A 16,756-nucleotide genomic window follows, 5' to 3' on the forward strand; every position below is an offset into this window, starting at 1 on the left:
TAATAAGAAATTGTAGTAACAGTAATAACAAGACATTGTATTCATCAGGTTTATTAATTATATAATTTATATTGCAGCATTATTATAGTACTAATGAACTAAGAAACTAAGATGGATACCTTTCTTTGTTTGAATATAGAGAAAGCAAACCAGAGAATAACATATCCTAAAAATTCAATTAAAATATAACCAGTTTTAGGATCGTTAGAGGCTGCCTTTGTAAGCAATGCCTTGTAAACAACATAAGGAGAGGAAAAAAACAAACAAAAAAAATATTAATATTGAAATGCCATTAATAAAAAGAACAGCATAAATTAAGGAATTGACAGAAAAAAATCATGCTGTGTATGAGAGAGAGAAAAAAAATAGGTGATTTGAAATTATTTTCCTAACAACAATTTCTCACCTGAGTTACCGTATGAATATGATCCTTCCCTAATAACCAAACTGAACTCGCAAATAGTTATTAATATATTTATGGGTTGTATAATAAGCAAATCCAAACTGAAAAGTGTAAATGAAATTTAATGTAAGTACGGGTTGATATTGACTATGGTATCACTCGGTTTCTTTCTCACTCTGCTTTTCTAAAAATGGCCAATACAGAGCCATAGGGTACATTCCCTTTAGTTGCAAACAATCATTCATAATTAAATAATTAATTGTTCCATGTTTCCACTAAGGAAACTTCCTATCGTGTAATACTATAACATTCACCTTATATACCGAGCATCAGCAAAAGAATTTAAGCATGGTCAAATTCAAAGAACCATCATAATTTCTTATATATATTTTATTTGAATTAAATTATAGATAGTTGATTTTTTACATTATTTTTATGATCTACTAATTCCTGAAATTTGTAGTAAAATTATTATGATCTTTAAAACTATTTTATTTAATTTAATATCTATAATTTTATGTATATAATATTTATAGTTCTATACATTAGCTTCAGAATTCATGTTCGGAAAAAAAAGGACAAAATAATGCTAAAGAAACCTTAGGCATAAGATTATTTTGTAAAGGTCTTTGATCAATACCAAATACAATCTATGAGGCTTGCTTTTGCTTTTCCTCAGAAAATCTAGGAAGTTGGACCAATGAGTTTACTCGGGTGACACCTTTCAGACCCGACCAATTTTGATCTTTAGCTGCTACTACTGCTGAAGCTCCATCCTCACCATCAACAGATATTCCTCTATAGGTTTGATTTTCTTCCGAGGTTCATACAGTGAAGTTCCTTTGCAAAGAAGGCTCGGCCTTTTGACCATCATCGGACTCAACTGGATTACCCGAATGGTTGCTTTGGATTGTTGCAGAAGAATAGCATTGCTCATCACAATCAGATTCCACATCCATTTTACCATCCAAAAAAAGGCATACAACAGCACAATCATCCATCTTTGACGTGGGATACTTGAGTTTCCACTCTCGGGCTGCAGAATCCACCAGAACCCTTGCTGTTGATGCTCGAGTTGGTGCCGTGGATACTATCTCAACCACCTCTTCATTGCTTAACACATCCCAGACCTGCACAAAATACCAAGATGGATATTAAGCATAAGTAGCCTTAAAAAAAACACAGGAACTAGTTAAAAATTTTTCAAGTGTTGGATTCAAATTCATCATATCATATGTCTATTCACTTACAAAAGTAAACATACACATAGATGAGAATGACAGCTTTTCTTGCTTACATGGGTAGAACTATTATGCATAGCAAAATTTTCCTACAGCAAGTTATACATAGCTTAAACTAAGTTACTTTGCTTTGATGACTTTCACATGGTCCAAAACTACAAAACAAGAAAAAACTATGCATCTAGGAAACAGAAAATGCTGCAAATGCTCTATGCTGAGAGGCTTTACCGATAATTGTAACATTACTGTGGCAACTGAGACCACAAGAACAAATAAAAGCAGATATATTTTCGAAAGCCTTACTCCATCCGAGGCAAGAACAATGAACTCGTCTTTGTCTGTAAGAAGCCGGTAAGAAAATTCTGGTATAGAAATGACACCGTAATCCTTCAAACAAAAATCGCCAAATGCTCTAGCCATTGCTAATCCAGGTGCATCATCAAAAGGTAACCACACCCTTGGAACTTCTGGTTCATCTTGCAAGGCAAATACCCTGCCCTTGCACCTTTTGATTCTTTCAGCTTCCCCTGTAAAAAATTCAGATAAGCTATCTCAAAGCAAAAACATAGACTGAACTGATAAAGGATGAACAATGATGACAAAACTAACTTGGCAAATCAGGTTTCAAATCAATTGTCAACCGAATTGCCACCATGGAGTCATTGCTGTCCTTGGATCCCATGATTGCTCGGGAATCCCCTATGTTGCTCATGAACAGATTTGATCCCTGGAAAGTGAACAACATAGAAGTGTCAGTGAAAAGAAGCAATGAAGTATATGCAGCAATTGAATGCACTACTCATTGAGCTGCTACCTGCTTCACTATGGTTACAGCCGTGCTCCCACTACAGAAACAATCCAGATTCGGATGAGACCTTAGCTCTTTGTCCATGGCCTTATACGCCTTCATGAAAGCTTCTCTCCACATGGAATTTACTAACATGTGAAACCAAGTGATAGAATATACTAAAGATATGTAGGATGATTGGTCCCTCCTCAAGAATCACATTGACAACATCAAACTCTGAGGCTCCTGACATTAATTTAATCCATAAACTATGCATTGGAAAACTAAACTTAAGTAGAAAAAGCAGAGAACACAAAAGGCTTCAATTTTCAAAAGGGTTAACAACTAAATTTCTATGCATTTTCTTTCACAGAACAGAACATAAATCTTCATAGAATAGAATATCAAAATAAAGAGTAAGGCAACACACTTGTGATAGTGTCCAAGTTTTCTCATTCCATAGCAAGGAGGAAGAATATAACGAACAAAAACCAATTTTTTTTAGACAAAAAGCAAACAATTTTGGCCTAGAATACACACAGACAAGAAAGGACACCAATTTATAAAATGTAGAAATGAGAAACAAAATACAAGAAGAAATAGCCTTAAATAAATTAGCATAAGCATTGATAGAGTCACACCACCTATATAAATAAACCACATAATGCTGTTTCATCCAGCAAGTGCTAATCACTATATCCAGATCGAATTATCCATTACGTCTGGCTTTTAATTACAAGCCATGATATGGATTTGGATTGAGGATATTCAAATTTTATTATCAAAACTAACGAGGCTTGATGTAAAACACAAGAAATATTTGCATATTTAATCTGTTATTGAAATATTCATAGCCAACTAAGACAATAAACCTGTCATGACAATTGGAAAGTAAAAAAGAAAATAAATCAGTTTAACAATCTGTTACTGCACCTATATCAGAAGGTATTAAATTGCCTAAAATGCTCAAACAATGATTCAAGAAATAAAAAATTCTCATGGAGTACAACCAAACATTAAATTGCTACTGGTTTTTCTTTGATACACAGTCTAGCAGTCCCCATCATATATCAACCTCAATGCACGACTGCATCCCATTGAACTTCGGATATTGTCCTTGTTGTACAACCTGTTCTCCACAGCACAAACAAATTTGAGATCAAAAGAAAGGAATTCAGCGAATCATAATAGATATCAAATAGTTTAAAATTTACTAATCACTAAGTTATAACAATGCAATAATTCATCTCTTATTATTGATACCTGTAATAGCCACTGATTACTTCCATATGGTGGGATGGGAGCCCCATGGCTATTAATCAATTATGAGTCACCTATTCCAAACCCTAACTGCACATATGCATTTACTTCTGTATTTGGCACTGCTGATGTATCTTGAGAAGTCATAGGGTCCTTGAGAAGCTCCTAAGAAAAAATGATACATGCAGTCAAAATTTCTATCAAGTATAACTACAGCATAGAATTTACCAGTTTATTTTAATTCGTGTAACCACTAATGTAATATTGTATCTTACTAACCTCTTCTGTACCGAAGCTAGCTTGCGTCCCTTGAGAAGCCATAAGGTCTTTGGGAAGCTCCTATGACAAAAGAAGGCATAAAGTCAAACTTGCTATCAAGTATAACTACAACATAGAATTTAACAGGTTATTTTAATTCAAGTAAAGCATAATGCCATTTTGAATTTGACTGACCTCTTCTGCACCAAAGCTAGCCTGTGTGCCACCACCAATCTTATCATCCAAATTGTCACCCTCATTCTTCACAGGACAATTCTTCACTGTTTTCCATTACGTCCTAATAGCATTGAATTTGCAGGGAGTCGCTAAGACAGTAATAAAGCAAGAATTTTATATTACTGTTTCCCTTTCATCACTACTTATTTCAAAATCCATTTATTTTAGGTACTAGTTTTTTGCATAACCCATTTAATTCTGTTTGATCCCAATTATACAATTATTAATAAAATAGTAAAAAACCCCAAATTTGGCTTCAATTATTCATACAGTTCATCTTTTTATGAATACACATGTGCCCATATTGGTGATCTTCACTCAATGTGATTATTTTTGACAAAAAAATCAAACACAGCAACCAAACACAAAAGAGACGAACAGGAAAATTTTTTTGAAAACTCACCAAATTCGGACCAGGTTGTGCGAAGGAAGCCGAGGAGTTGCTGAAGGCGAGGAGGAAGTCGGGGACCTGCTGCTTCTGTGTCGGTGTCGACGGGCGCAATGACGGCGCGAGACTGACTGCGAGGCAGTGACAAGATACGGAGCGGCGACGACGTCCAGGTCCGGGAGCTGCTGCTACTGCCGCCTGTGACGACGACGGCAAGGAAGGCACGCGAGATCGGATACCGGAGGAGACCGACGACGAGCTTGTCGGATGATGCTGATAGAAGGAGAAATCTGGGCTCGCGTCAATGAGATATGAGAGATGATAGAGCTTCTGTGAAAGTGTGAGGTTGAGGGAGGAGAAGGAATTGTGAAACGACATAGTTTGGTGGATTGAAGAAAAGGACAAAAAAAGGAAAAAAATCGGACCGGTTTATTTAAACCAATTGGGTCAAACCAGATTTAAAGTATTTGGTTTAAAAATAAATTTTATTAATTGTTTTTATAAAACACCAATTATAGAGTGACACGTCAGCAACTTTAAAAAAAATTGTTTTTGCCAACGTTATGTGAGTCCCCCTTTAGTTTAAATCTTGAAAATAAATTATTATATTTTTTAGGATTAAAATCAAATATAATAACCAGCTTTGCTAGGTAGACAACAACATAAACAATGGGTTAAAAATTTGGCCCAATAAAATTAATTTTATTTAGTAATTTAAAAATTTTTACCATTCAATATACTCTAATTTACCAAAGCACTAACTTCTCTTCCAAACCCTCTATTGTCATCCGTCGCCGCCGTCGCTTGGTCGTCAACAAACTCCTATCGTCACTGTCGGAAACCTCCTCACCGCCGCTGATTCGTCAACAAGGACCTTCATCGGCGTCGCTCTTCTCCAGACCGAAAACGAACGGCGTGAACCATGAACTACAACTCAAATTTACTAAACATAAATAAACTTAATTAATTTAAATTTTAAATTTTAGAATTAAAATTAATATTTTTTACTTATTATTTATGTTGTTAAAAAAAGCGTTGTTTCTTGTAATTTTTTCATAAATATATGTAAGTTATATCAAAACACAAAATTTTTATAAGGTTAAAATAGAATCATCTTTGGATGTTTGGACTGAAATAACAAAACAAAAACTAGATTACGATGGTAAAACGCTTCTATTCTGTAATAAGTAGATAGTAATAATTAAGCTCTAGCCAGCTTAAATTCAATAAAATTCAGATACTAATAATAACCGAGACTGCCAATGAGTAACAGCTCAAATGGCATAATCTTCTCATACTCAATTAAGAAGTTGCGAGTTCGAGTCTCTTATCTTTAGTAAAAAAAAAAAATAATTATAACCGAGACCAATAACAAATTATTTTATCACAATTCAGATGTGAGTAGTGTAGTTAAGCCTTGGGCCGTCTGCTGAATGAAATGGGATACAATATTACAAGAGGGAACAGCCGGCACTGGTCGCTTTCGGAGACCAACAAACCTCTGCAAGGAAAATGGCGGCGTGGTTCGGCCATGACGAACGAGAAATCGTCTTCGACAAGGTCTTGATGACGTGGCGATCCTACGTGTTCATGGGCCCACATTTTCCCCAGCCATGTTTACACCAACAAAATAAATTAATCTCTTGTCTCACACTCCCTACGCTTCCCTCCAAAATTGCTATTTGGCCCCTCTCTTCTCAACGTGGCTTCCCATGATCTGCCTTGCCCCAAGTCTTACGCCTCCAAATTCCACTATAAAAACAAGAACCCCCCCCCCCCCTCCTCTCACACTCATTTTCCACATTTTCCACTATAATCAACTTGATTCCATTGATGGCTTGTGATTCTGCACCTGCTTGTGACGAGAAGAGCGCAAAGGCTCTTCAGTTCATCGAGGAGGTCACAAAAAACACCGACTCGGTCCAGGAGAGAGTTTTGGAGGAGATTCTGCGCCAGAACGCCGATACAGAGTATCTGAAGCGATTTGGCCTAAACGGAGCCACTGACCGGAAGACCTTCATGTCCAAAATTCCTATCGTTACTTACGAGGATCTTCAGCCTGATATCCAACGCATTGTAAATGGTGACCGCTCTCCAATCTTCTGCGCTTACCCAATCTCTAAGTTCCTCACGAGGTATGTAATTCTGTATATACACATTGATCACAGTAACTATTGGAAAGTTTTCACCTGTTCCATTCCACTTTATTGGAACTAAGCTATACCAAATTTAATCACCGTCCATTTTATGAATAAATTAAATGGAAGGATCAGATTTGGTGGATATAAATCTTTGTGTGCATAACACGAAATGAATCAGCGTGGAATCAAACTGATTGATCCATTTACTCATTTATTGAACATGATAATGTCTAGCTTGTCCTAATGAGCTTTTAAGCCAGCCGTGATATTAATGTGAGTCGATTACTATATTGTTTGTTCAGGCTAGTGGAATTGAATGGGCCGCATTTTGGACCGTTTAGAATAACATAGATAAAAAAATATGTTTTTTTAAAAGAAGAAACAAATTAAGCCCATTTACATGTTTTGAAAATAATGATTTTAGATATTAAAAAATTATGTTATTACTGTGTTTTAATGTATTTCAAAATAGTAGGAAAGTCTATTATTATTGCCAATATATTGTCGAGGTAGACGTTGAAAACCCACATTGCATGAGAAGTGAATATTGAATAATTTATTATTTTTTTATTATGAATAATTAAAGTTTGATTTGAAATTAATTGTTATATTTTATGTTGTTTAAATTCATCTTTACTAATGTTTTTCCTTGTTTAAATTTTGTTTTAAAGACGGACACAGTATTACGTGGTGAAAAGCACAAGCAGGGACATGTAACATGTAGGTGAGTCTCATTTTTTTATAGATAAATATAATTAATAAACTAAATAAATTTAAATATTATATGAAAGTCCTAAATAAAAAAACATACGCATATTTATATATATTTGTATGTAGATTGAATTCATAAAATTTGAATTATATTTTTTGGTATTAAATCGAATCAATGTGACTGAAATTAGTTAGATAAATGATATATAAATCGAAATTGGTAGTTTCGATTTATGAAGAAATAAAATTCGATACAAGTAAATCAATACATCTAGACTCAAGTAAATTTGCATGTGTCGATTTACTTGTATCGAATTTCATTCCTTCATAAATTAAAGTTATCAATTTTGAATTCCTATTTATCCTACTAATTCGAATAAGATTAATTCGATTTAATACCAGAGAAAGTAATTCTAATTTGATGAATTCAATTTACATAGAAACTAGCGGCTCAACAGATACAATCGTGCATGTTCAGCTGCTTTCCTATTATGTTTTATTTAAAATAAATTTATTTATTTTTTTAAGTATATTATTCAGACTTTATTTTGTTAATTAAATATTTTCTATCATTTTAATTTTGTCCTAACTTTATTTATATCATTATTTTTTTGTTAAAATATAATCAATAAAAATAAAAGACATTTAAAATACTAAATTATAAAAGTACACAATAAATATATATCTATCTTATTTAGAAATAATAATTCAAAAATTAATAGATATAATTTTTTTTATCAAAAAATTATATATAAAACAAAATACACATTAGTTATTTATGAAAGATAAATTTTACTTAAGTGTCATAAATATTTATCTTTGTCTTCATCTTTTAAATATGTTAGGTAAAAATATAAATTTAAAAAGACCTTATTTTTTTAGAAATAGTAAAAAGTAAAAAGATAAAATAGTTTATTTTTTTGTCTTCTTTATAATTATTCACGCAACAAATATAAATAAATAAGGTATAGATTACCAACCCTAAGAGGTACAGACAAATTCTAATGAGACAGTGGCGCAAAAAAAAAAAAAATTATATGTGATGCATATGATATTTGTGATACATATATTTTCATACTTAAAATAGTGTCAAATTTTGTTTTTTTGATGAATTTAAATTCTTTTTTTACTCATATAACCCTCAAAAATAATATATACTATTACAGTGTCATCTAATATTTAAATCTGTTTAGTTTATTAATGTTGTTTATCCTTTTTTTATAATAGGCCTTTGTACCCAGTTGAATCATACATATAGATGTTCAAATCCTAAAAATGTTATAAGTAATGACAAAAAATATATGAAAACAAAAATTAACTCTAAACTAATTTTAAATTATTAGTAAATTAAGTAACAGATAAAAAATATCTTACTTTACACATATTAAAGTAATAATTGATAATTATTTTCAGTTTAATTTCAACAAATTTAAATATTTTTAAGCTGTATATATTATTTAAAATAAGTATTTAATTATTTATTATTTTATATTTATTTACAAAATTGTACTTGCTACATAAATTTTTTATTTAAAATATTTAAATAATTTATTTTTGGAAATTTTGTAGGTGTCCTTCTAAGCATTATTTCGTTTATTAAAAATAAGCGTTTATTAAGATTTTTATTTTTTATAAACAACGGAATTAGTTTAATAAGCATTATTTGTTTTTTTATATGTCACTCACATTTTTTATCTTCGCTCGAAATAAAAGAATTATAATGTGTCTTCCCTCCCCCTAAATTCATCACTAACTTTTGTTGTTAGTAAATAGGCACAAGCATGAAATTTTAAAATCCAGGACATGAAAGAAACTCTTGCTATTCCCATAATAGGTGTCAACATAGAGAAAAACTACGTGGCTTTTGTGAGGACTACACAATGGTTGGAGATGACCATCAGTCCAATTTTTTTACCATGTTAAACCTATTAATTTTGGCGGGAAAGGTTGCATTTTCTTGAAAAGGTGCGCTGTTGCAATTCAATAATGATGATGCTATTGTCAGTCTAGGTATAGTGCAGTATAGATGAAGAAAGTCTACAAAACTTGTATCCTCCCATTCAAAATGCCAAAAGGTTTTCTAACAGGGATCAGCGACCAAATCTTTTAGCTTGATTTGGTTAATCCGATGCTCTGTAGTATTTAATCATTTCTCCTTGAAAACACTCGTAATTAACAATTTTTGCAGTGTGATGAGACTTCAAGTTTTGGCAACGGTAGAATTGAAAAATAAAGTAAGTGCACAGAAAATAAGTTATCATTGTTTTATTTATTTTTATTTTCGACAATATATCCATACATTAATTTTTTTTATATATTTTTAATTCTGTTATTCTATTTGTTTATTTGGATAAAACTTGCTAAATTAAGCAATACACATTATATTTTGTTTTTATTTTTGTTTTATATACACATAATATTCATCAAATTATTTTACGAAAAAGATGTTTTTTAAAATAAATTTTTTTTAAAAATTTTGTTACAAAAATAAAAATGATTTTATTTTTTGAAATCTCATGTAAAAATATTTTTTTACTCTTTCAAATAATATTTGAATAAAATAAGATAAGAGTATTTTTTTAATTTATTATCATGTTTGTTAATATTTTTTTTTAGAAAAAAATCTTTTTGAAAATAATGTTAGTTGTAGTTTTTTAAAAATGTTTTTTTTTATTTTAGTCTTATTTTTATTTTTATTATTAGAAAATTCTTAAATACAGTAAAAAAATAGTTTTGATTTTAAAAAATATTTTTTATCAATTTCATAGCACCCAGATAATCATGTTATCTTTAATGGCTTATTAGTTCTTACTTCTCTAGGTTTTATTGTACTTTATGTATATGTTTCCATGCATGACATATGTTTTTCTGTCTAACATACATTGTGATACAATAACGAGAAATAACAAGTAAATTGAAATGACAATTTTATATGTCTGTACTCCTAAAATGTTATGTATTTATTTCGGTGATCATTTTTGATTATGCATGTAAGACTTACATTAATGTGATCTAAGTCAGTCAAGTTCTTTTTGATGGGTAAATTAGTAAAATTAGTTACTATTATTTAATTAAAAATATATATATTTTATTGAAATATATCTAAACCTAGTATAACAATTCTGTAAACATTAGATATGTCACATTAATATATATCATCAGATGTTATTAAATGAAATTTAGAAGTTGATATCAAAAAAGAATTGAGGTATTTTAATAAGTATAGAATTTTTTAGTACATAAATACCCCTTTTTTTGATATATAATACTTTAGATGATAGTTTAATTTTTTATTTTTAATTAAAAAATATAAGATATATTAATAGTTTTATATAGAAGAATTTTATTCATCAAGATTAATAATTATGCAATAAAATTGTTATAATATTAAAAAATTATATTAAAACGATGTTTTAAACACCATCCAATATAAAATAAAAAATTCTTTAAATTAAAAAATTTTATTCATTCTATGTTAGTTGAATAATAATTAAATTATTATAAAAAAATATTAATATCCATTTAGTTTGTGATAGTTGCTAAACCCACCATTTTAAACAACTCTAATATTAAGTCAGTTCTATTTCTCACCGTTATGTTAAATTAAAAAAGCTTGATGTCGATTGATTAACCCAACAATTGTGGGCCATGACCTTTGAACAATAGAAGGCATGGAGTAAGCAACTGTGGTTGCCTTGAAGGAACCATCCTCGCCTTATAAATAGGGCATTTGAGGCATGGTCTTATGCACCAGTCTACATCTTTCTCCCTCCTTTACTTTCAGTCTTAATATTTGTTGTGTTCTGAAGTTGTGACCATGGAAGAATATCGGCCATTTCCTGCGGATGACTCACAGGAGCCTCAGACGGATGATGCGTAAGTGCCACAACAATGCTTTAAGTTTTTTGTTAATGCCTTTTTGTTATAAGTTGTAGTGCATTTTTCGGATCACACGTTTAACCACACTAGTCTTTGTTATGCTTTTTGGCTTGAGCCTACTACATTACTGTTTGTACTGTAGGGTTGTTCCAGCACTGAGCCCCACGTCTGTCCTGGAGGTGCATTCCGTGGAAGACAACAATAACTTAAACCTGGAGCTTATGATTCAAGGGGTGACGTGTCTAACTTTTATCTATTTATTTCGTTAATTTTATAGTCCTTTACTTAATGATGACGTGCCGCACGTTATTTGTGCTGATGTATCGCTTTTTCATGACTCTAACAGTCAGTAGATCAATTTGTGCATAAAGACTCTACCGATGATGCTGTTGACGTTGTCGATAAAGCCTCTATCCAGAAGGTGCTAGATATTGTGCAGGTTTGTATACTGTACAAATTTTGAGTGTTTTTTTTTTCATTGTTATATGTGGTACATGTTGTGTTCATATGGTAGACAAGGCTTTCCGACATAGACAAATGCTTTTTTAATCTCATGCATATTTTTATTCCGACACTTCTTTTGGAACTTCATCCCCTGATAGTATAGTCAAACGTAATGCTAGTTGTTTTTTTGTGTAGAACCATGAGGTTAGAACTGCTGTCATGGAGGATAAAATGCAGTGTTTTGAGAAGCGTCTGTTAAATATTGTGAAGAACTTCACTGGCCTTCATAACAATTTACCCCATCTTAAAGGAGGTGCTGAGACATTCACGTCGGGGATCTGTAGAACCAATACTCAGGGCATGCGGAACCCATCACAAGCACAATTAACTGGTCCAAAGTTGTACTCTAACACTGATGAATTCCTCGCCGGTGAAATCCCTATGCCAGCGGACAAAAAAATAACAGAAACAATTGCACTCAAGTCGCATGACAATGGAAAAGGCATTGCAGGAGAATGCCTAGTAGGGATGTTTGACATTACAGTCCCCAATTCTCCTGACTACGACGACGATGTTATCATCGACGAGCAACGTTCTACACCGAGGCCTAAGTCTCGTGTAGCAAATTCGAAGCCCCCACTAGCTCGCAAACTGCATTGGTCGACAGGAGTCCCGAAAGTCGGTATCTCCCGAACTGTCGCTAGGAGTTCACCTGTCATAAGATCCACAGAGATGGTACAGGTTCTCTTAAAAAGTTGTTGTCTCTTTCTTTAAGGCCTTCATATTCTCCCCAATCAATATTTTACACTATTTAGTTTGCTGTAAATGATGTAAGGTTTTGATGAACTAGATAATGCATTCTGTCATGCAACTTCCGAGCCTAACCCACACGGATTGCAACACCCAGGTTGGTGAGTTATTTTCAGGTTCACCTTGTAGGACTAGACCAACGAAACTACCCAAGATGGAGCCTCTAGACAATGACAGTATTCCTCATTCTGCTGAAATTTCACCCTATATACCAGTTCTTTCGATGAGAGGGTGTGTGAACAATCAAGTCCCCCTCATAACCCAAGTTGGTCCACCCACAAGTGTCCTACGAGATCCACTCTTAAACAGCTACGATTCCCCTGTTTTTCTAATTCCACAGGCAAGTACATAAGAGTATTTTATAGTAATAAATAACCTGACTCAAGGAAGAAAGAGTTGATGCATTTCTTTTGTTGCTATTATGTGCAGACCTACGACATGGAGTTCAGGCCGACCCCGGAGATGGACCTTGTGTATGATGAAGTCTGATTTGCGGCTTATATATTTCGAAAGACTAATGAGACTAATAACTACGGGTACTTTCTTTTGCACCAGTTTGCCAATATGGTTTGATTTAGTTTTTTAACTTTTTTTTATGCCATTATTTAACAAATGTACTCACTTGTGCCATTCATGCATAGGGAAATTTTGTTCAAATTCACTCAACTTGAGGTTTCCAGAGGGCAGTTATTTTCTCTTTGTCCACGTTATGTGCCCCATTCTGATGTGAGTTAATTCATTTCAGTCTTAGAAATAATATTGACACGGGAAGGTACCGAGAATACATTGACGTATGGTTTCTTTTAAAAAATTTTGCAGATTGTTAATATTACTGTAATGATGGCTTCCATGAAAGCCTCAAGAGCATTACCACCTCGTAAATGGTTTGTTCCTTCTACCATGGCAAATGATATTCTCCTTCTAAAACCTTTGGAGGTCATCATCAAACGGTACCTTGAGCGATGGATGCCTGAAACAACCCAACTGGAACATGTAATATTTATCATCGAAATCTTATTGTAATTGAGTATCTGTGAAATTAATTTACAAATAAAGTTTTAGTTCACAATTATCTTTCAAATGATGAGTTGTAGGTGTTTGTGCCAATTTGCGAAGCAAGTCATTCATGGTATCTGATGGTCATAGATGTATCAAATGCAAGGGTGTACTCTCTTGACGTGACCAAGGCACCGGATACAATAGAACGGCGAGAACGCAACATGCGAACCATAGTGAGTTTTAAAAATTTGTTTTATATTCATAAACTACTAATGTAACACCTAATTTTCTGGTGAGATAAAGATGGTCATTTGAGCTTTTTATTAATTAAATTTTATTTTACCTTTCAGATGATTGCGCTATCACAAATTTTTAGGCTAGACCGCAACGCTGGAAGCTTCCAGCTTGTGTCCCCTGACCCTACTACATGGGGACCTATTCAATATCCACAAGGAGTTCCTACTCTGGATGACAGGTTTGAGAAAATCAAGCTCGTGAATCATTGTTTACAAAAGAATGATACCATTGTGAACGTGAAGTAATTTATGGTGAAAACAAATGGCAGCTTTCAGTCGGCAACATGGATGTTATATTGGCTTCAACTGGCTGGCAAATTCAACATCACTGACATAGGAAACATGGTAAGATATACAAGATTTCTTTTAAAATTGGGACAGAAGTTGCCTTCCTCGACCGATGTTTCACTTCGTTACCTAAATTTTGTGTGGATTTCATGAATAGACAATGCCGGATAGGGTGCGGATGAGGACAGCTATAAACATCGTCCGCTTTCCAATCAACGAGGTTCTAAAGAAGGTTGATTTGAATAGTGCAGCGGCATGGAACACCATTCTGCACAGCATTGAGTAGCAAACATGGATTATTCCTATTTATCTTAGAATTGCAAAATGTTAATGAATTATATAGGTCTGTCATGATATTAAGATGTAATGCTCTACTTGTTTAGTTATTTTGGTGTGGAGAATAGTGATCTAGGGTACCCGTCATAGCACACAATTCACATTTCCAAGCTTAGGTATACTCTTTTAGAGTTACCTCTTTTGAACCATGGTGAAATATTAGTCTTTAGGCTTCACTGTTGTTAAATCTATCTATGCATATGTATTTTGAATCTGAATCATGAAGACCAATAGTATTGATGGTATGTGATATTAATCTGCTTAATTATGGGAATTGTCTATACTTTGCCAAAATGAACTCTTCAATTATGTTTAAAATAAAAGTGAGTTATCTTCCTTAACTATTACCGACTGCTATTTTAAGAGACATTTTTAATATAATAATCATAGTAATAATCTTTTGGTTTCAGTATTTTATTAGTTCTTATCTTTACCATTTTTTAAATTTAGTTCTTATACTCTAACATTTTAAAATAAATTCATTGTATTAGACAAAAAAAAGTAATTAGATCGTTACTAGTTATCATCTTTAAAAGAAGAGAGACTAACTATAAAATATTTTGTTTTTAACATATTGTATAAGACATCCTAGTTTAAATATAAAACAGTTGATAACAAAAAAATTAAAAAGAACCAACTTAAAATTTTTTATCTAATATACAAACTTAACATAAAGACAAATTTTTTAATTGTGAGTACGTAAATAAAAATTTTGCGAAAGCTATAAAATCTAATAGAGTATTTAAATCTAATTTGGATAAAGTTTTTTAATTATGTAACTACAATCATTTTAGAATTTATCTCCCTTACCATCAGCAGACCGACTCTTCTTAATATTGAAAACTTATATAATTATTTTTTACTGTTTCAGATGATACGACAAAATTAAAGGTAATTTTAAAAAGTAAAAACAACCATGGACACACAATATTCTATCAAATCTCAACCAATTTCTAATAAGAAATACATTTTTTAATTAACTCCAAGAATTGATCATGAAAATGCATATCTAAAAGGAAACTCTCATGACTATCAAGTACACATGATTGAGGTAAAAAATTCCAGCAATAACAAATGAATGAATTTAATAGGGATAAACAGTTATTATTGTTATATACTGCTCCAGAAATTTCATTAATGGTAGTGTTGGCATTTTGCTCCCACATTCTATTTCATAGATTCGTCCCTACATACAAGTCTAGTTTAAAAGTCTCCACTGGTTAGTGGCAAATTTGGTAATTGTTACGAATCGGAACATTAAAAAAAAGTCTTTCGAACCATGACAAAATATGGTGATACAGCTTAAATCCATCTTAAATCCACCAATACATATAGAAGCAAACGGATTACATTACTCAATCTAATGCAACAAATAAACCCTTCATAATGGTTCAAGTACTTATCCAATTTAAATAGAGATAAACACAAATTATCCAAAATATAACTTTGTCAACTAAACAGCCAAATTTAACCCTAAGGGTCACACCTCTGGCAACTAACTACATTCACCAATACATGTGGTAGACTCGGAGAAAATCGGTTGGTGGACAATAGAAGGATCACAACCAATCTTCCGCTTCCTGGTCCGAACTGGTTTTTCGCCACCCTGCATGGTTGAACAGTTTTGTCAACAGAGACCTTCTTAGTTAAACTTCGGTAGTACAACAAAAGAATAAAACATAATCACTTTGTTTAAAATAGTTTTGGATGATTCAATAGGATTGATATTCGATTAATGATTTAGAAAAACAAATGATAGTATGCATACACCGAGGTAAGCCTGAATTTTATAAGATATTCTAAAAACTAAAACTAATTCAAATGGTTGAGAATGATCACATGAAACCAAACTTCGAAAGATGACAACGGTGGTAAAAATTAAAAGATGTAACAACTTATGCCACAAGTTATTTCAATCTTGCCTAATATTCTTTCATTTAATGTTACTTTTTTCTAATAGTCTTCCATGATCCCATCCTCATTTAAGGTAACTCATTTAAGATACAATAGCCTTTCTTATTAGTCTAATAGCTCATTTCATAAGATTGGACAAATGCACTCAAGTGTTGCTAGTGCCTGTCCTATCATTATATTACCACCTAATTTTTAGATTGACTTCAAATTTTTATAGCCTTACCACCTAATCAATTCTTTTACAATTTAAATATCACCAACATTAAAAAAATTCACTAGTCAAGAGTCACTAATTAAAATATGAGAATAATAAAGTTGAGTGTCAATAACTATGAACTAAAACTAATCAAGTACCATCTTTAAT

The 16,756-nt window shown here is 32.2% G+C and overlaps 1 protein-coding gene across 4 annotated transcripts; it reads right to left on the reverse strand.

Annotated features, from left to right (window-relative positions):
* Positions 1-877: 877 nt before the first annotated feature.
* On the reverse strand, positions 878-5,005 carry LOC112771707 (probable protein phosphatase 2C 52). 4 transcript variants are annotated; one of them, XM_072224199.1, is made up of 9 exons: positions 4,590-4,944; positions 4,145-4,247; positions 3,971-4,030; positions 3,695-3,856; positions 3,507-3,560; positions 2,459-2,677; positions 2,254-2,371; positions 1,948-2,171; positions 878-1,533 (listed from the first exon to the last, which is right to left on the reverse strand). In XM_072224199.1, the coding sequence occupies exons 6-9, from the start codon at positions 2,585-2,587 to the stop codon at positions 1,228-1,230; spliced, it is 777 nt and encodes a 258-aa protein (XP_072080300.1). In that variant the 5' UTR covers positions 2,588-2,677; positions 3,507-3,560; positions 3,695-3,856; positions 3,971-4,030; positions 4,145-4,247; positions 4,590-4,944; the 3' UTR covers positions 878-1,227. The 4 variants fall into 4 exon arrangements, with proteins under 4 accessions (XP_072080300.1, XP_072080299.1, XP_029151063.1 ...); XM_072224198.1 differs by having other exon boundaries at positions 4,145-4,275; positions 4,590-4,922; XM_029295230.2 differs by having other exon boundaries at positions 2,459-3,560; positions 4,590-5,005.
* Positions 5,006-16,756: the final 11,751 nt, after the last annotated feature.

This window comes from Arachis hypogaea, chromosome 18 (assembly GCF_003086295.3).
Source record: "Arachis hypogaea cultivar Tifrunner chromosome 18, arahy.Tifrunner.gnm2.J5K5, whole genome shotgun sequence".
Classification (NCBI taxonomy): Eukaryota; Viridiplantae; Streptophyta; class Magnoliopsida; order Fabales; family Fabaceae; genus Arachis; species Arachis hypogaea.

Excerpts from the sequence above, each read along its gene's own strand:
- LOC112771707 (XM_029295230.2), bottom strand. The coding sequence starts at position 2,587 with ATGTTAGTAAATTCCATGTGGAGAGAAGCTTTCATGAAGGCGTATAAG. Across the intron at positions 2,172-2,253 it reads TTTGAAACCTGATTTGCCAA|GGGAAGCTGAAAGAATCAAA; the intron begins GTTAGTTTTGTC and ends AATTTTTTACAG. Across the intron at positions 1,534-1,947 it reads TTGTTCTTGCCTCGGATGGA|GTCTGGGATGTGTTAAGCAA; the intron begins GTAAGGCTTTCG and ends TATTTTGTGCAG.